General features: G+C 42.8%; 1 protein-coding gene across 1 annotated transcript in view; it reads right to left on the bottom strand.

The window, feature by feature from the left end:
• The window catches only part of LOC124623014, a 46,776-nt gene extending 35,274 nt beyond the window's left edge, over window positions 1-11,502 (bottom strand). Inside the window, exon 1 of the mRNA XM_047148804.1 lies at window positions 11,434-11,502. Coding sequence (XP_047004760.1) covers window positions 11,434-11,502 — 69 coding nt within the window. The remainder of the gene's footprint in view (window positions 1-11,433) is intronic.
• Window positions 11,503-21,192: the final 9,690 nt, after the last annotated feature.

Below are 21,192 nucleotides of genomic sequence, written 5' to 3'. Positions count from 1 at the left end.
GGCTCGAAACAGCATATCCAGACACTACGGGATGATGATGGCATTGAAACAGAGGATGACACGCGTAAAGCTGAAATACTAAACACCTTTTTCCAAAGCTGTTTCACAGAGGAAGACCGCACTGCAGTTCCTTCTCTAAATCCTCGCACAAACGAAAAAATGGCTGACATCGAAATAAGTGTCCAAGGAATAGAAAAGCAACTGGAATCACTCAATAGAGGAAAGTCCACTGGACCTGACGGGATACCAATTCGATTCTACACAGAGTACGCGAAAGAACTTGCCCCCCTTCTAACAGCCGTGTACCGCAAGTCTCTAGAGGAACGGAGGGTTCCAAATGATTGGAAAAGAGCACAGATAGTCCCAGTCTTCAAGAAGGGTCGTCGAGCAGATGCGCAAAACTATAGACCTATATCTCTTACGTCGATCTCTTGTAGAATTTTAGAACATGTTTTTTGCTCACGTATCATGTCATTTCTGGAAACCCAGAATCTACTATGTAGGAATCAACATGGATTCCGGAAACAGCGATCGTGTGAGACCCAACTCGCCTTATTTGTTCATGAGACCCAGAAAATATTAGATACAGGCTCCCAGGTAGATGCTATTTTTCTTGACTTCCGGAAGGCGTTCGATACAGTTCCGCACTGTCGCCTGATAAACAAAGTAAGAGCCTACGGAATATCAGACCAGCTGTGTGGCTGGATTGAAGAGTTTTTAGCAAACAGAACACAGCATGTTGTTATCAATGGAGAGACGTCTACAGACGTTAAAGTGACCTCTGGCGTGCCACAGGGGAGTGTTATGGGACCATTGCTTTTCACAATATATATAAATGACTTAGTAGATAGTGTCGGAAGTTCCATGCGGCTTTTCGCGGATGATGCTGTAGTGTACAGAGAAGTTGCTGCATTGGAAGATTGTAGCGAGATGCAGGAAGATCTGCAGCGGATAGGCACTTGGTGCAGGGAGTGGCAACTGACCCTTAACATAGACAAATGTAATGTATTGCGAATACATAGAAAGAAGGATCCTTTATTGTATGATTATATGATAGCGGAACAAACACTGGTAGCAGTTACTTCTGTAAAATATCTGGGAGTATGCGCACGGAACGATTTGAAGTGGAATGATCATATAAAACTAATTGTTGGTAAGGCGGGTACCAGGTTGAGATTCATTGGGAGAGTGCTTAGAAAATGTAGTCCATCAACAAAGGAGGTGGCTTACAAAACACTCGTTCGACCTATACTTGAGTATTGCTCATCAGTGTGGGATCCGTACCAGGTCGGGTTGACGGAGGAGATAGAGAAGATCCAAAGAAGACCGGCGCGTTTCGTCACTGGGTTATTTGGTAACCGTGATAGCGTTACGGAGATGTTTAATAAACTCAAGTGGCTGACTCTGCAAGAGAGGCGCTCTGCATCGCGGTGTAGTTTGCTCGCCAGGTTTCGAGAGGGTGCGTTTCTGGATGAGGTATCGAATATATTGCTTCCCCCTACTTATACTTCCCGAGGAGATCACGAATGTAAAATTAGAGAGATTAGAGCGCGCACGGAGGCTTTCAGACAGTCGTTCTTCCCGCGAACCATACGCGACTGGAACAGGAAAGGGAGGTAATGACAGTGGCACGTAAAGTGCCCTCCGCCACACACCGTTGGGTGGCTTGCGGAGTATCAATGTAGATGTAGATGTAGAAAATGCTAGTATGGCATCGATGTTCGGCAATCCCCACCTGGGTTAAGTTCGGCCACCGAGATGGAAGTTCTTTCTGTTGACGCAACAGCTGGCGGCTTGCGTGTCGATGATGAAATGACTATGAGAATGACACAACAAGCAATTCACAAATGGTGAATGTGTCCGACCTGGGCTCCCTACTTAACAGACGCCCTGGGCTAGGGGGACGGCCTCACTTGATTTCATACTGGTTTGTAGTGTAATGGCTAAATTTGTATTCGACGTTACTGTGACGAGCAGAGCATCAGTACGACTGTATTCCAAGATTGTCGGATTTCTTTTATCCTGCTCTTCTGCGTTAACTTACGTTTTCCTACATTTAGAGAAAGCTGACATTGAGGACATCAAATGTAAAATCGGTCTATATCATCAGTCTCTTGCTACAGTCACTCAACCACGTCGCTTCCCGATACACTAATGAGCCATTAGCAAACAGCCACAGACTACTGCTCACACTGTCCGTCAGATTATGTTTCTGTCTAGAGAATAAGAGAGACCCTATTGCTCCAGGCGATTCCCTCGCCTGTGATGAAGACTCACTGCCCACGCAAACGTATCGGGTTCTATTAAGACATCTTTGAGCCACTCACTTATCTGAGAACATATTCCGTAAGCTTGGATCTTCGTTAACAGCCTGCAGTGGGGTACGATGTCAAGCACTATTCGGAAATATAAAATACAGAATCTGTCCCTTGCCCTTCAGCCAATGTTCACAGAATACCTTGTGAGAAAACGGCAACATGAGTTCAACGCGAACGATGCTTTCTAAATCTACAAGCGAGGTGGCGCTGTTGTCAGCACACAGGACCCGCATTCGAGAGGACGACGGTTCAAAACCTCCTTCAAGCTATACAGAAAGAAGTATTCCGTGATTTCCCTAATTCACTTATGCAAATGCTATGGTGGTTCTTCTGCAAAGGACACGACCGGTTTCCTTTCCCCTATAGCACTAAACTGCACGAAATTTTCTTTCATATTCTATACGGTCCTTTTCTGTTCACAGGGAGAACCACTGTCCATGTTAATCAACGCACACTAGTCTGTTTACACGGCAGTTCCCTGCACTCGCTGGACAGTGTGTCTAAGGCGTTCAGACTGACCGGGTTGCCTCCAAACACGTTTCCGACGATTGTCTGGTTGAAGGCACATGCGACACCCATCGGTGAAGAGAACGTGATGCCAATCCTGAGCGGTCCATCCGGCATGTTGTTGGGCGCATCTGTACCGCGCTGCATGATGTCGTGGTTACAAAGATGGACATCGCCATGGACGTCGGGAGTGTAGTTGCGTATCAATCAGCCTATTGCGCACAGTTTAAATCGTAACACGACGCCCTGTGGCTGCACGAAAAGCATTATTCAACATTGCGGTGTTGCTGTCAGGTTTCCTCCGAGCCATAAATCGCAGGTAGCGGTCAACCACTGCAGCAGTAGCCCTTGGCGGCCTGAGTGTGGCACGTCATCTACGGTTCCTGTCTCTCTGTATCTCCTCCATGTCCGAACAACATCGCTTGGTTCACACTTAGACGCCTGGACACTTCCCTCGGTGAGAGCCCTTCCTGACACAAAGCAACAATGGGGACGCGATCGAACCGCGATACTGACCGTCTAGGCATGGTTGAACTACAAACAACACGACCCGTGTACCTCCTTCCTGGTGGAATGAGTGGAACTGATCTGCTGTCGTATCCCCTCCGTCTAATAGGTGCTGCTCATGCATGGTTGTTTACGTCTTTGGGCCCGTTTTGTGACATATCTGCAAAGGGACTGTATCAGTGATACAACATCCATAGTCAGCGTCTATCTTCAAGGTTTCTGGGAACCGGGATGATGGAAATCGTTTTTTGATGTGTGTATTTGCTAATGTTACGGACTGTAAAATAAAGAACTTTGAAAATGTAGTTGTTGTGTATTTATTAGGTTTATAAACGATCAAGTTTCTTAATGCTGCGTAATTTTAATGATATTGTACCGTCGAAACATCGTTTAGTTTAAATGAAGAAGTCACTAACACAACCGCTTGGATGGTTTCTTCCCATATTATTGCAGAACTTCTAACTAATATTTATCTTAGCCCACTGACTCCCTTCTATTGCGAAACTAGGGACTACTTACGCTTTCTGACCAACATTTTGCATGTACCATTTTCTTTGTCAATGTATGTACCTAGATGAAGAAGCAGTTATTAATGACACTGCATACAACATGAAACATTGCAAAAAATCCTGTTATATACTTATGAGTTTTCCTTGAGTTTGACGTCATATACCATACGATAAATTGCTCTTCTTTCTTCTGAAAACCCTTTAGTCTTTTCATTTACTGCCTGAGCGATTTGTTTTCGATGAAATAAGTAGAGTTCGTGAGAAAACAAAGTTCTCACTTACACAGCTGTTTCATCATATGTTCATGTTTGTTCAATTCACTTTCTCTCAATTTTTGTTGATCTTTTGCATTACCTGATTCTGACAGGTAATTCACAAAATCTGACGCGGTAACCAGTCAATATATTTTAAAGCACAGCAAAAAAAGAAAAATACACAATAATAAACTTTTCAACGTCTTGTAACAGGCAAAAATGAGAGCCACTCATGTTACTTACTTAAAAAATAAATGAAACAAATATATAAATGGTATAATTTCACGTGTTAGAGGAAACAGTGTTGATGTTTGTAGATTTCAAGTTTTTTGATTCTGAACGACTGTGATTTGCAGCTCTCATATCACAGATTTACTCTCTCCAGTCACATTAATCCGACTATTGCCTACGTTCGATGTCAGTGGGCAATAACAACTTATATAAAGCAGGTGGCAGCGCTAAATTGGAAGGCTATGCAGTGCGTGTAGAGAAGACAGGGCAAACAGTGGATTCCTTCTAGTAACGTGGAAACGGATCGATTTATCTGATGTCCAAAAGGTTACGAGCATTATATTTCGGGCAAAGGTGGAAGTATTCCCGAAACTGCTAAGTTAGTTAACTGTTTGCGTGCCGCCGTGGTATAGGTATACCGTGCATGCCGCAATGGCGCTGTTCAAAACCGGCGTCGAGGCAACTGCGGTTCACAACTGGCCTCTGATGACAGGGGTGAATGAGTGCTGTGGTGGTGTGTACGGAAGAATACGAGGTGCGGCTAGAAAAAGACCGGACTGATGCTGGAGAAAACATTTATTTACAATTATTTACAATTTCATGTTATCTCCTTCAATGTACTCTCCTCCTCGGTCTCTACACCGCTCCATACGAATTTTCCACTGTTCATAGCAATGCTGCAGATCATTTTCAGTAAGTTCATACATTACTTCCGTCGCTTTTTCTTTTACTGCTTCAACAATCTCAAATCTAGTTCCTTACAAAGCTGGCTTGACTTTAGGGAAAAGAAAAAAGTCACAGGGGGCCAAATCAGGTGAGTAGGGTGGATGATCTAAGATGGGAATGTTGTGTTTTGCCAAAAACGTCTTCACTGACAACGCACTGTGAGCTGGGGCATTGTCTTGGTGAAGGATCCATGACTTTTTTCTCCACAAATCGTTCCGTTTTCTCCGTACTCGCGCACGTAGGGTAGCCAGGACGCTAATGTAGTAATGCTGATTCACTGTTTGTCCCTCTGGTACCCAATCAATGTGCACAATCCCTTTGATGTCAAAAAAAAAAAACAATCATCATTGCCTTGAATTTCGATTTTGACATTCGTGCTTTTTTTGTCGTGGAGAACCAGGAGTTATCCAATGCATCAATTGGCGTTTAGTTTCGGGATCGTAAGTAAAAAATCACGATTCATAGCAAGTAATAACATTTTGTAAGAAGGTGGGATCACTTTCAATGTTTTCCAGGATATCAGGACAAATCATTCTTCGGCGTTCCTTCTGTTCAATTGTGAGACACTTTGGAACCATTTCTGAACACACTTTGTTCATGTTGAAACTTTCATGAAGAATCTGCCTAACACTGTCCTCGTCAACTCCTGTTAACTCAGACACTGCTCTGATTGCTAAACGGCGATCTTCTCGAGCAAGTTTACCGATATTTTCAATGTTTGCATCAGTTTTTGCTGACAATGGTCTGCCAGTGCGAGTGTCATCGCTGGTGTCTTCGCGGCTATCTTTAAATCGTTTAAACCACTCAAACACTTGTGTTCGCAATAAACAATCATCGCCGTACACTTGTTGTAACATTACAAACGTTTCACTTGCAGATTTTCCTAGTTTGAAACAAAATTTGATGTTAACATGCTGTTCTTTCTAGACACTCAACATTTTCCGACGCACAGACAAAACGCCAACTACTTAAACCAGACGCCACGGGCAGACTGAGTGCAGGAGGCAGATGAAACTCGAGCAGTAGGCGGAGCGAGAGTCACGTGACAGGCCACGCGACTTTCAGCCTTATTGCATTCGTTTTATTGTTTCACCAGTACTAGTCCGGTTTTTTTCTAGCCACACCTCGTAGACGTGCAGCTATGGAGTAACTGACGGCCTAGGTGAAACAAATGGCTGCCAGTAGTGTCTTCTCAACGACTGTTCATCGCAGTTGCTGCATACGTGCCTCCGCAGAAGGAGCCTGGCTCATTCATGCACGCTGAGTGATATTCATCAGCGACGAAGGCTGGAATGGGCGCGCCACTACCGCAAATGGACGTGAATGGCGACAGGTGGCCTTTTCAGATGAATGGCGTTTTTTGCTCAATGGGACAGACGACTATTGGCGTGTACAAGGTGAGACATCTGAACGTAAACACACTCTTTTGACAAGTGGTCGCATTAATTGGCAGGACAGTTTACTTAATACTTCTTTTGAGACAAGTGTAGAAAATTTACAATGAAAAACTTGAGGGTCTTATTTATGGGAGCTTCGACACTGCAAGTGAAGCGGCTAGGTTTCTAAATTGTTCACGTGCCGCTGTGGTTAAATATACCGTGCATGACGAAGTACCGCTGTAAAAAATATGTACCGAGGCAAGTGTGATGCTCAACGGGCCGTAAAATATTAGGGTAAAGAAATATGGAGGGGAAACTAAAGTTCCAAAATTCATTACGCTAGTGAATAACAAATACATTAAATACTTAGGCCTGGAAAACGTGTGCGTTATTTTTGAACAATACTGCTTCCATGTGCTCTTATACGTTTTTGTAATCGCATGAACCAAAAACTTGGTCAACCATAGGAGACACCACTCTAACATCGCCTCTGGTCATGATAAAGGTCTCAGTCCGTCGATAGAGGTTCTTAAGGTGTGCCATAAGAGTCTACAACAAGTACCTGATGATTATGTGCCGTAGAGCTACCAAACTACGGGAATGGTTACTGTTAGTTTCACTCGGTTCTCCAGTTAATACATTCAGATGTTTCCAATGAGACTAAGATCGATGCTTTACTGGGCCTGTAGTGCTACCACACAGTGCCACAGTGTTCGACCAAATGTGTTGTTATCTTGTGTCTACAGAGCACTCATCATGAAGATCTAGAAGAAAGGACAATATTTGGTCACCGAGGAGTTAGAGAACTACCAGGTTGATTTTCACCTTATACATAATGCAATATTGCAGTGCCTGTGTCATTCCGAATTATGATGCAAAGTTCCTTCGGACATGCATGAATTGTAATTGAATGGTGACAGTGAAAATTTCTGTCGAATCGGGAATCGAACCCGAATTTCCTGCTTATCTCGAGCGGCCACCTCACCATTTTTTATAAATCTCATTTTGTTCGATTCATTTGCTCAATCGGACGTCACAACACATTCATTCAAGATCGTCGTTGGTCTATTAACTCAGATTTATTATTAGAGAGCGCAGATAGCCCTCTCACCGAACACACGGAGCTCCCGTCCCGGCACCATTTGGCTACCAGAACAAGACTCAGGGCCAGACCAATGCTTCCATATGTCGTCAACCACGTGTCTACGACCAACATTTGTACATCCAATATGTATATACCCGGATAGGGGAGATATTTTGAAAACCGTTTGCCCTATGTAGGCGGATACACAAGATTCATGTCTCCTGCAATACAGGAACAGGTTCTAGATTTACAACCAGTGGTACCAACAGGACATTACTACAATACACAGCCAGTCTCTTTACTGGTGTTTACAAGCTTTGTAGGGCTGGAAACTAGCAGGCAGTTACTACACGGTCCAGTCACATTAATCTCATCACTGACTTTGTTCGATGTCAAGGTGCAATAACCATTCTGATGGCAAGTGGCAGTAGTAGCAGTGGATGGTACACAAAGCGTGTCTGGGGAGAGGTGAGGGAGAACAGTGCAGTCGTTGTCGTAACACGGCAAAGGAGCGGTTTATATGTCGTGTAAATTGGGCATGATTATCGCTTTTCAGGACAAAAGCTGAAGCACTTCCGTAACGGCAAAGTTTCAAAATTTTACGCGTGCCGTCGTGCTTAAAGTACACCGTGCTGTTAAAAACCGGCACCGAGACAAGTGTGGTGCACCACAGGCCATAGAACACTAGGGTCAACGACGGCTGCGGGATGTGTGCAGGGGAACGGAAGTGTCGTTTTTGAACCACTGACTTCTCAGATGAACCAAAGACTATCGACAGTGTCTCCTTAACGAGCGTTCAGCAAACGTTAATTCGTATAGGCCTCTGCAACAGGTGCCTGTTTCATACACCCATTCTGACTGCTGACGGCAAGGGTGGTTGTAATCAGCACACTAGCATCGCAGCTGGACGCCCACTGAGTGGTGACAAGTGGCCTTACCAGGTGAATCACAGTTTTATCCTCCACCGCGTACGGCGTGAAACGTCTGACAGCAAATACCTAGCAAACAGCAAGGAGCGTTATGGTCTGCGGAATGTTTACGTGGCACTCCCTGGCCGATCTCCTCATTTTGGAAGACATAGTGGATCAACGCTAGTATGCATTTATCCTTCGGGACCATGACTCCACCCCTACTTGCAGTTTTTTTTCCTCAGAACGGTGGCATCCTTCAACAGGGCAACGCAACGTGTCACGTGTCTCGCTGCGTACATGTGTGGTTCGAAGACCACCGGGATTGGCCGTCAAACTTACGGGACTGAAGGCCAATCGGGAGTCTGTGGTACCACCTCGGTGACGCTGTTCGCGCCATGGATCCTCGACCAACAAAACCAGGGCAACGGGTCACGGCACCGTAATGTTACTTAAAATCCGTCTTGACTGCAAATTTTTTATTCATATGACCGTTTTCCGTTCATTCAGAACCATCTCCACATCTGATATTTCAGTTACGGGAGTAACCCGTCCAAATCCAGCAACTTTCACATGCTATGTCACAGATCTGAAGATGGTTCTGAATGAACCGAAACCGGTCATGTAAATAAAAAATTAGCAGTCAAGACGGATTTTAAGTAACATTATAAAATCACTGATTGCTGTTATCCCATAAGACATTATGTTTGTTTTTGCAAAATCACGGCACTGTAGCGGGAATGGCTGCATATTCCTGTCGGTGCCTCCCAGAATCGTATTGGCTCACTACCGCAGATCTCGCATTTGGAAAGGTAACCAGACATTTTAGGGGTGGCTACGTTAATGTGACTGGACAGTACAATAGAACTGAAAGTGCATAGCCGGGTTACACCATTCGGCACATTGGTTCTGCAAATGTTTTCACAACGAGTTTATTCACGTTTCTCCGGCCGTCGTACATCACTAACCACTGCACCAGTACGAATGTCAGTTTCGGGTGCGCTGTAATATCATCGAAGTTATGCGTTTGCACGTTGTCATCGTCGTCATCTTCAGCAGTGAGATGAAATTTTCAGTGCAATGGTTTTCATTTCCGAATTAGTTTTAAAACAGGCTAGTTTTACACTCACGTTTCAGTGCCTTTCTCCCTGTAAGAGGCTTTCAGAACAATGTGCTACGCCACTGCACATCATCGAGCTTGTTAGTGCTTAAGACACACTGCTCAGGAATACTCTGAATCCGAAAAGAAATTTATGACGTTCGGAAATAAATAATTTTTTGTAACTTTTTACTTTTAGGAAGCTCTGATTATCTCTGAAGGGTTTGTGTAACACTAGATAATCGTTAGTTCCCACATCTGTAATCCAATGCGTTTAATATTAATTTTCGTGTTATTTTAGTATATTATCTCACTAAAACCAAGCCGGTCGTGGTAATAAGTTTCTCCATTTTTAGGTAATCTGTGATACTCAACCTACAATGTAACATTTTGGAACGATTATCACATTTGTTTTCATAATGCTATTCCAATTCTTCCCTGTTGGCAGAGAATTGTTGCACTGTATTGTGTAAACAACACCATTACTTAGTTCTTTAAGCTACACATGACGTACATCTACCGCAATAGAAGATATCTTTAATTCAATTGTCATCTTTGATCTTTTATTACCGAGAGTCATTTTAACTTTAATTTTAACCGTAAATGACAAATATTTTATCCGTGTCACTGCATTATCATCAGATTTTGGCTCTGATCCCGGTACTAATCCACCAAAATAAAATGAATCCGTATTCTGAAACACTTTGTTCCCCACTCCACACAGTTTCTCCAAATCATTTCAATTAGAAACGCTATCAATACCGACAGCTTTCTTAGGCTTTGAACAGATGTTGAAAAATGTCGATTTCTACCATTGGACGAAAGCCGCGTGGCACCTGCTGAGCCAGCAGCTTGAAGACAAGTCTTCCCAAACTTATTACTAAATGTAGAAACTCTATCAATACCGACAGCTATCTTCGGCTTTGAACAGATGTTGAAAAATATCGATTTCTACCATTGGACGAGAGCCGCGGGGCACCTGCTGAGCCAGAAGCTTGAAAACATGTCGTCCCAAACGTATTACTAAAGGCGTTCCGTTGCTTTTCAGTACTACCTGTTTCTTCCCATATTACCTTGGGAGCCGATGTGCCTGACAGATTCTCTCACTGCATTAATGAATACGATAAAATTATACTTCACGTATCAACAATTGCCTTGTTATACTTGCTCTTAAAAAAATCATCCATAGCACTACACTGATCAGTTCTACGAAAATTAACAGCACAACTATCTAATGAAGTGTTTCCTTACTTCAATTCGACATTAAAAGTGTTAAGAAACTGTGTAACCCATTGGGCCATTGGACCAAATCTAGGTACTGGTTTCATTAATGACTGTAAGTCACCAGTTAAACATTTTGCGATCAATACGGTTATCATCTGGGTGATTAAGAAGCTTGCACAGGATACAATAGCATGGAGAGCTGCATCAAACCAGTCTCAGGACTGAAGACAACAACAACAACAACGGTTATCACCTTGTTTTTCAAATGGTTCATATGGCCCTGGGCACTATGGGACTTAACATCTATGGTCATCAGTCCCCTAGAACTTAGAACTACTTAAACCTGACTAACCTAAGGACATCACACAACACCCAGTCGTTATGAGGCAGAGAAAATCCCTGACCCCGCCGGGAATCGAACCCGGGAACCCGGGCGCGGGAAGCGAGAACGCTACCGCACGACCACGAGCTGCTGACCTTGTTTCTATGATGCTATAACTACTCCTTCCAGTTAACAGAGATTTGTTGCAGTATGTTGTGTAAACAACTCCGCTACTTATGTTCCATGGTACATTTAACAGGTACAGCAGAAAAATTGTTGAAAGAACCATGTTTGGTTCTAGATATAATCATAGGACAAAGGCGCGTCGATTCGACGCTAACGACGTGCTTTGCCGTCCGACCTACCTGTATGGTCGTAAGGACCAAGAGAGCAGTGAAGCCCAGCGTTTGGCTGCTGTGTTTGCGGCGCTGCATCTCTGCCACTATCAAACAAGAGGTCGGCTCTCTGTTTAAGAACGGCTATAAACTTACAAAAACTAATTAAAAGTTGATCGTAATTTTGAGAATGTTAACGATCCAGCGAATGCCACAATGGGTGACTCGCCTCTTAATGCGTACTTTACGCTCTCGAATATTTCCTTTCCCTTCTATAACTCGTACTGGGTACCACGCTAACGACTGACGACACGCTGACCTCGGCGTTACCGAACCAGACGCCATTTGCTATCATGAGACGAAACCGAGCGCACTGAAATATCGCTGTATCGTCCCTCACGTTATTTCAAAACATTTTTGCTCTAATGCAGATTCTCATCTCTTATAATGCATTAAAATGACTTTATCTGACTGCCGAAATAATATCTAAACACAATGAAATATTCTAACGTCTCTTCTACCCAAATTGAGGAGTGGTATAGGTATTTATATGCGGCGATCGAAAAGTTTCCGTTCAACGAAATGATAGATCAGAATAGATGTTCCAGTCAGGCTACATCGCCGTGAGCATTGGGGGAATCATCCCACCGACGCACGTGGCTGAAGATAACCGTTTGATAAGACACAGTGTCTGCTGCGTGAAGAAGTCCTTAACTTCCTGCTGCACGTCCTCGCCCAACAGAGATCGTCGAATCTTCAAAGCTTTTTTAAGGGACCGAAAGCATAATAATCGCATGGGGACAGAGCAGGAGTATGAAGCACGTGCTCGAGTGTCTCCCACTTGAGTTGGCGTAACTTCTAAGTCACGTTGTAGGTACGTGCGTTACAATAAAGCAAAAACAGCACCCCATCTCACAGTTTCCCAGACGTTTCCCCTAAATTGCAAGTCGTAATTTCTCCAGCTTTGCGCAGCATATTTCCACAGAGATACAAACAATTATTCCTTGAAATCCACAATTAATGGGTTAATATTTTTTTCTATTTCAATGGTCACAAAACTTTCGGTCACTGGACTACTGGAATACCGGTTTCAGTGAGCAATTACCATCTTCAGATCTACAGAAAAACATGGGAAATGAACTACTAGTGGACAAAAATGATTCAAATGGCTCTGAGCAGTATGGGACTTAAAAGCGGAGGTCATCAGTCCGCTAGAACGTAAAACTATTTAAAACTAACTTGCCTAAGGACATCACACACATCCATGCCCGAGGCAGGATACGAACCTGCGACCGTTGCAGTCGCGCGGTTCCGGACTGATGCACCTAGAACCGTTACTAGTGGACAGATTACGTCTTAAAAAAATACGACACAACGAATAATTATTACTCTCAAGGATGTGGAAACATGCTCTCAAAATAAGACTAGACATAATTATTTTATAACAAATCCTAATATAAATGTACTATAGCGGCATCGCCACAAGATATATACATAATCAGCTTAGCATCATCGCACATATTTATAATATAGTATAAACACAACCACAATGCCGGCGGAGTTGTTCTGTTAATAGCACTACTGTTAATATCATATTACAGTACAGTAGCCACAACATATGTTTGTGACATCAGCTCGATAGATGTCGCTATTGTAACTCTACACATATTGCTCAAATAAAAAATTGTACGGAATGCAATAAATGAAAAGTACAATAGGTGAAGTCTATAGGGGTTTGCCTAATGTATAAATTATTACAGTGATAAAATGTAACAATTACAAACACACAAAAAAGACAATTTAAAATTGTTAAAATGAAGTGATTAACTAATGATAAAGGATTCTGAAACGCTGTTCTTGTCACTTTAGATAAAAATAATAACGTAGACACGAACAAGCTTTGTAGCTAGAACAATAATATAAAGGTGCTATAATAACCTAGGAAAAGAAGAGAAAACGATAAAAACAACACTGAATCAGCTAAGCCGTCAGAATGCTGCATAGCTGAGGATTTAGAAAACCATAACCGCCAGAGGGCCTCAGGTAAGATGGGACACGCCATTCAAAATAGTGTAATAACACTTTGTAATAGTCACTTTATAAGGTTGTCTTGCAAATGAAATGTATTGCCTGGTGTGAGGTCGTAATGGTGACAGCGGGTAAAAGTTCACCGTCTTACAGGCGAAGAAGCATAAACCTCACCCTAGGGGGGTAATGCTTCGGGTCTCGGCGCGTACAGGGCGACATGTCTTACCAGGGGATTAATGTGTCACAAGTTGCATCTCCTTCCAAGTGGCTCTTTCCGCCTTCTAGTGGAGCCGGACCTTAAACTTGGCATTTCCCTGGCCCTTCCGGACATTGTCTTGTGACAGAGCGGATTTCTGCAACCCAGCCTGAGGCAACACAGGGAGTGCGTCTTAGGGAAGGTGTAATAATCTGAGCAAGTGTTGGGCAAATCACCCACATCAGGTTAGTGATGAAGGAGCTACGGCAGGTGGTGGAGTAGAGGGGCTGGATGTGCTCAGTCTCCAGGAGCCATACTCCCTTCCCAGAGGATTCGCTTTCACGGCTGCTACATGGCAAATCATTAGCATTAACTAACAGAATGATGCCGTGAATAAAAATTAAGGTTTGCCCGTAACAAATTGACACACCTACTCATAGAAGGAGAACTACTTAGAAACCGACTGTCATAATTGATGGCTCATAATTTCTTCAATGTCGTGAGTCTCGATACTCGGAAGTCATCTTAGACTAGAAATGGAATTTTGCCTTGCCCATAGATACCGTAACCCAGAGGTCGCCGAAATTGCTTAACCACTTTATTGGGATTAGTCACAAAAGATTCCATCTACCCGCAAACGTTAATTAATTAAACTGTATCATATTAGTACAGGAGTCTGGGCACACAGGCTTTGGGGGCTCATTCCTACCATGACTGTGAGAAAAGTGCTACATTGCTACTGAGTTCTTTTGGGGCACGCAGAACATGTGTGCGTGAGGTCTTGTTGGTGTTACTGAGGCTTCGTCCCATTAACATGCAAATAGGGGAGCAGGCGGCTTGGTATTGGGTAAAAAAGGGGAAAATTGAGAGGACAGCAGTAATTTTAGGAATGAGGTTTAGGTTATGATTATGATAAAAAGGCGGCGAGCAGAGTAGTGGCAGGAATCCTGAAGGGCTGAAGTAACGTGATGCAGGACATATCAACTGGTGCCTAGTAATAAAGAGCGATTAAAGTAAAAGTATTTTCAGTCTAGTAGACGATTCTCGCGCTTTCTCACACGACATAGACCATATCCAATGTAGCTGGCTGGGGTGGCCGAGCGGTTCTTGGCGCTACAGTCAGGAACCGCGCGACTGCTACGGTCGCAGGTTCGAATCCTGCCTCGGGCATGGATGTGTGTGATCTTCTTAGGTTAGTTAGGTTTAAGTAGTTCTAAGTTCTAGGGGACAGATGACCTCAGAAATTAAGTCCCATAGTCCTCAGAGTCATTTGAACCATATCCAATGTATATAAATACAACTTCACGTATCCGTGGAGTGATGGAGGGCACTCCTGACCACGTGGTTTAGGAGTGGCCCATACATGATGACGTGGCAGCTATACTCCGATAACTGCCTACAGCAACCTGGCTAATACGGTATTATTTAATTTCAGGAATTCCTAAGAGATAACGACGAACTGTAGGACATATAAGATGAAGCACAGACGCACCCATCCCATACCGCTAGGGTGTCGACTGTCCGACTGCCGTTATGGTCGGAATACGCCACACCATGGAACAGAGGGAAGGTGCGCCACAAACTAATGAAGACAACAGCACTTAGGTTTTAGTTGTAGAATTAGACTAGCTAATACTACGGACTAGTTAAATGATGATGGTGAATGTAGTAGTAGATAGCAGTGAAGGTCTACGTAGTAGGGTTATAGATCCATTGTACAATGTGTAATGCTGCAGGTAATGCAGTGAGAGTAGAATTCAAGCAGCTTCTTTAGACTATAATTGTAGGTTGCCCATTCTAGGGTTAACTGTAGTGTCACTATTTGCATAACAGCTACATGCAAAATGAAAATTGTATAACATAAGAGATACTAATTACTTAAGTGTGGGTTGTTATTGTATGATTACTGATAATAAGAATAAAGAACTTCTTTTTAAAAAATGTGAGGTATTATGTAGAAAGAGACGGAACAATCAAACACCATAGCGAAACGAACAACGTAGGAAAATGGAGCAATATGTGATGTGCTCTATATGATGTAACAACAGGACAAGATATATATACGAGAGGTAATTGATGAGGCTACCGCACAGATATACCGGCGTCTCATGTCGGATCGCGATGGACATGGTACTTGGTGCACTATTTCACTGTGGTGGGTTTCAACAATCATTCCACACCTACATATGTTCTTCAGTATCCGGAGAACGTCTACTGGTGTTTGTCCATTTGTAGTAAAGAAAACAATAACAGTATGTAGGTCCCATTTCAACACATTTGGTAGTAACTTGATAGTCTACGTTTCTTCATTTATGGCATGCACCTCGGAAACAAAGGAATGGCACACAAATCCCTTGTTCATATTGTAGAACTTATATATCCGCATCAGAGACGCACTATGTTGCTGATGCACTGGAGCTTTGCTCTTAAATGGAAACTTTTTGATCGCTCATTACACAACATATTTAATAGTTATGGAGCCAGTAGAACGAAGTCGAATCAATGAACTCGTATCTGGAAGGAATCGAGCTTAAATCTTAGGCTGACAGTCCATCTACATCCCTCCCATTGTTTAAGTCATTTCATGCTAAAGCTACGACTGTTTATTCAGTGTGAAGAATCTCTTACGCCAAGGATAATGTCCCCAGCGGACACTTAAAATTCGTCGAAGTTCTACCTTGGAAACTCCCGGGAGCCGAACCCAAACCACCTGTGTCCACGACCTGCAGACTGCCAGCTCAGGGGAACTGCTGTGGGAGTTGCGAAGAACGTGAAAACTGTTGCAGCATCAGGGAACGACCGAGCGCCCAAGTCTGCAAGCGAAGTATAATGTCATAGTAGTAGCTTAGAGACACCGTCTTACTAGTGTCAAAGCAGAGTGTCGCAATGAAGGTTCAGTATTCACGTGCCCAACCAGAAGAAAAGAGGCTCTGAAAGATGAAGCTGCGAAAATCTGAAGCCACTAGCAGGGGTGACAACGAGAGAAAACCAAGACACCCAATGTCATTGCCATCCCCACCACCACGGACTGCATAGGAAGCACCAATATTAATACCCCATATTTCGTAACATATATATGATTTAGTGAGTGCTGCTGCTGATTGCCCAGTGCACAGTCTCAGCCCATGCTTCTTTTATCTATCCAGTGAGAAGAGAGGCTGTGGGAATCGACCCTAGGTACATCTGGCTAACTTTGATCATCTGTGGAGCCACAAGTCTCGCTAGAAGGACTCAACTGCTGGCAGCAGCAGTGACAACTTCCAAGACAACGCTGATGTGATATGTAGACTGCCATCACCCTGCAGGGCTGCTGGAGGCTTGACCTGCTTGACCAGGGCGCTGTCCCTCAGCTACTTTCGAGATGCAGGGCCACGGTTAGTGATCCTGTTCCTGTGACTGACATCGATGCTGCCGACTCCTGTCCTCTCAACAGTGGCCGAGGGCTGACCCCTGCATGACAGCGAATACTCCAGGTAGACCTGAGTGAATATCTTGGCCAACGAGAACAGTTTGGAGACGGATACATAGAGATGGAGGCATGGGTCGACAGCCGCCCATTGATGTAATTGCTGCCACCCGCACCTCACTTCACTGGCGGAATTACAAGTCGAGCGCATGCTGACGAGGCCGCTGCTCTGCCAGCCCGACGGTGGGCGACGTCTTGGCAGACCATTCTTTAATGTTGCTTAACAAATTTGTTATCATCCCACACTTAAGTAATTAGTGGCTCTTATGTTACACAATTTAAATTTTTCATTATGAGTCTCAGCCCGGTACACAATTTTAATCTGCAACGAACTTTCATATCAACGCACACTCGGTTGCAGAGTGAAAATGTCATTAGCCGGCCGGTGTGGCCGTGCGGTTCTAGGCGCCTCAGTCTGGAGCCGCGTGACCGCTACGATCGCAGGTTCGAATCCTGCCTCGGGCATGGATTTGTGTGAAGTCCTTAGGTTAGTTAGGTTTAAGCAGTTCTAACTTCTAGGGGACTGATGACCATAGATGCCATAGTGCTCAGAGCCATTTGAATTTTGAAAATCTCATTCAGGAAATTTGTTACTGTCAATAATGTTTTCTTGGTGATCTCGAGTGAGGCTAGGTCCTCACCATCGCATTCTGCCCGGCTCTCTCCTGACGAGGCTACAGGTCCTTTATTCCTACTTCTTGCTTGTGCCGAGCTGGCTCCTCGCTGGACGCCAGTTATGCGGTGGCCCTCTTCTCGTATCAGTAATTATTAAAATATTTTAGGCTCCAGCATGTTGTGCATATATCAATAAAAATTTCATTTACACGATTGTAAACAGAACACAAGAACGAGTAGAAGGTAATACGAAGTTGAGATACGATATGTGTGGTAGCTGCGTATGATGATAGTATGTTCTTTAATATTCATGTACATTATATGATAGGGGAATTTACACAAAAAAAGAGAAAGAAAAACTAGTACTGAGCAACCAGCAATCTGTGCTACTGTTTATAAAAGTATGTTACCCGAAGCTGTTAATAGCAATAGTAGGTTAAATTACTCGTACCTGACAGCCATCGTGTAGGCTGCAACGCCAGCGTGACTATTCCAGTATCCAAATAACGTCGAGATGACACTGCTGCAGAGTATGAAGATGAAATGAATATTTTTATATGCCAGCCCCTATGCACACTTGCGACATTGACATAATGGTTCAAATGGCTCTGAGCACTATGGGACTTAACCTCTGAGATCATCAGTCACCTAGATCTTAGAACTACTTAAACCTAACTAACCTAAGGACATCACACGCATCCACGCCCGAGGCAGGATACGAACCTGCGACCGTAGCGGTCTCGCGGTTCCAGACTGTAGCGCCTACAACCGCTCGGCCACCCTGGCCGGCATTGACATAATATTATATTTTGCGTCAAGCTAGTCTTTTAACGAATTGATAATGGACTGGAATTACTTGAATTGCTTAAAATGTATTTAGGGAAATATGGTGCATTTCATGTATCTGTGTTTTCTGAGTATTTGCAAAAATTACTTACAGCGTATCTACTCATGTGATTGGTATATCTACGCTGTTGGGGTGCGAGCAAAGTAGGTTGCAGCGATTATAGTTTCAGGTGTGTAATTGGTGCTTTTTATCTAATTCAGTTAGAAGAAATAGCCACAAAGAGTTCTAAATGTTTATTCCTTGTATCTCATAGAAATTCTTAGGAACTGAAAGGTTTTGCTCATATGCGAAGACGAAATTTAATTTAGTGTACTCAGATGCAGACAATTTTAATCGTGGCAATGATTTTTATTATCTATTGCGAATTCACTGTGGACATATTTTAGGTCCCTACTGTGCTTGATCTCAACTGGATCGGACTTAAAATAGTTGCACATACATGACTGAGAATGTATGAAGGTAGATGGACAGTACAGGAACATTCAATACTCACCTCCCAATAGCAAAACGTCGAATCGCTTCCCTATCAGAATAGTTCTGATATATATTAATTCCAGGAGGAATTTAGCTTGGTAGTAGGCGAGTATATGATCAGCGATGACTGCAGTGATGCTGGAGCTGCTGCTCTATTCATTCAGATGATGTGGGACTAGCCTCTTGTCCATAAGTATGAAGTTCAGCAGTGTTGTCTTTGCGGAGGTGTAGGTGGTGCACTGGCTACGTTCACAGAGTGAGTAGTGAGTGTATTTGCTCAGTGACTTGTTGCTGCAGTACGAATGGGTTCACGGTGTATCTAGTGGATCCTGTAACTACAGTGTGGCGACCTGCTAATGCTTGTCATCAGGTGTGCTGCTAACGTGCCTAGCTGGCAGCAGCAGCAGATGGAGGCATCTCGCTCCACAAAACTATGTTAACTTATTACTGTGAAAAGTTTATTTCAAGAACTAAAGTGTGAGTTAGATGAACTAAGAAATTAGTAGTCTGTTGGATTCTGATAAGAGAGAATTTAATTATAATTTTGACAAATTACATTTTGAAGATAGTGTGAGTTGTTGAAATTTAATCTTAATGAAAAACTGAAATTTTTATATCAGATGGTACGTTAGATGCTAATTGTAAGGGTCTGAATTGTTATTTTGGCAAGTTGCACAGAGTTAAGAGATGTGATGACAAATGAATTTTGTATATGTAAAGAAACATTGAAATCTGAAAGCAGGCAAGGGGGACAGTTTGTAAAGCAGAAATTAGTTTTTTTGATAGAGAATATTGAAGATTGGTTTAAAAAAGTTCTTATGGCCATCCTCTGCAGCTAGCCCAGAAATATTAGTTTTGTAAATAAAAATCACCACTTGTTGCTGCACTGTATTCTCTGAGACACATTTCACCTTTATTACTTTAGGCATTTTTCAGTTTGATCTATAATGACGCCGTTTTGTTGTGATATGTGTTATTTGTAGATTATAAATCAGTTCAAATCTCCTTTTTTACATAAATAATTAGTTACGTACAGTTGTTTCCGTTTTTTTTATTGGCATCTCCGTTTTCTCTCATCATGCATATGCTGAAGGTCACACTAAGATAACACAAGCTGGTACACAATTACATGAAAACACAACCTCATATATAAATTCACCAGCTTTTTCAAAAGAAAGGGCATAAATTAAGCACACATAACAGAAATTTTCATCCAAAAATTTACCCTAAAACTGACAGAAAATTGAGACATATGCCAGAAATTAGGTATATATCAACTCCAGTGTAACGCTTGTGGGGGAAGATAAATTGGACAAACAGGCAGAACATTTGATGTCAGATACAAAGAACACTTGAGAACCTGGAAGCATGGATCAAACGACTCCACATCTGCAGAATGCCTAAGAGAACACAGTCACAAACATACCACGAGAGGAGAAGACATGAAAATAGTTCGAATCAACAATTAAAAGACCTCTTAACCCCGCAAGAAAACTACCACATGCAGAAAACCGAAGAAGAAGAGAAAGTCATGTGGAATGATCACGTACACGTGCCAAAAATCTGATGTTTACACTAACAGATAAAATAATAGAATAACACTTCTACAGAGTATTATTATCACAATAATAATAATAACAATGTCATCCAACCTCTTCCCACTCAGCCGCCCAGGAATCCCTCCTCAAGACATTTAAACCAAACTCACATCAGCTGAAGAACAAAACATTCAACCACGCACTGACAGCTGTTACATTCATATTCAACATTCTAAAACTTGGACTGAATAGCCACCAACCTCTACCTCCTCCCCAACATCCCCCCACCAACACACACATGTACACACACAAACCTACATATATTTATATTAGAACAAATAAGCCCTTTGTCACAAATATTAAGTCAAAATTGACCAGGTTTCGACGCTACTATGAGCGTCGTCTTCAGAATTGAACTAACTGTTCTAAACAGCTACGTTTTGGTCCAAAATAGTAAAAACTTAGTATGCAGTGCAGACACCAAGCTCTTTTCCTTAGATATTAAAAATCTTTATACCAATGTCCCGGTACATGAGACGCTCATCATTGTGGAAGAAAATTTACGTCAATTTAAAAGCGATCTATCAGATGAACAAATTAACGATTTTATGACTCTCATTAATGT

The sequence above is a fragment of the Schistocerca americana genome, chromosome 7, assembly GCF_021461395.2.
Source record: "Schistocerca americana isolate TAMUIC-IGC-003095 chromosome 7, iqSchAmer2.1, whole genome shotgun sequence".
NCBI classification, from domain to species: Eukaryota; Metazoa; Arthropoda; class Insecta; order Orthoptera; family Acrididae; genus Schistocerca; species Schistocerca americana.
This window is presented reverse-complemented; position numbering and strand designations above follow the sequence as displayed.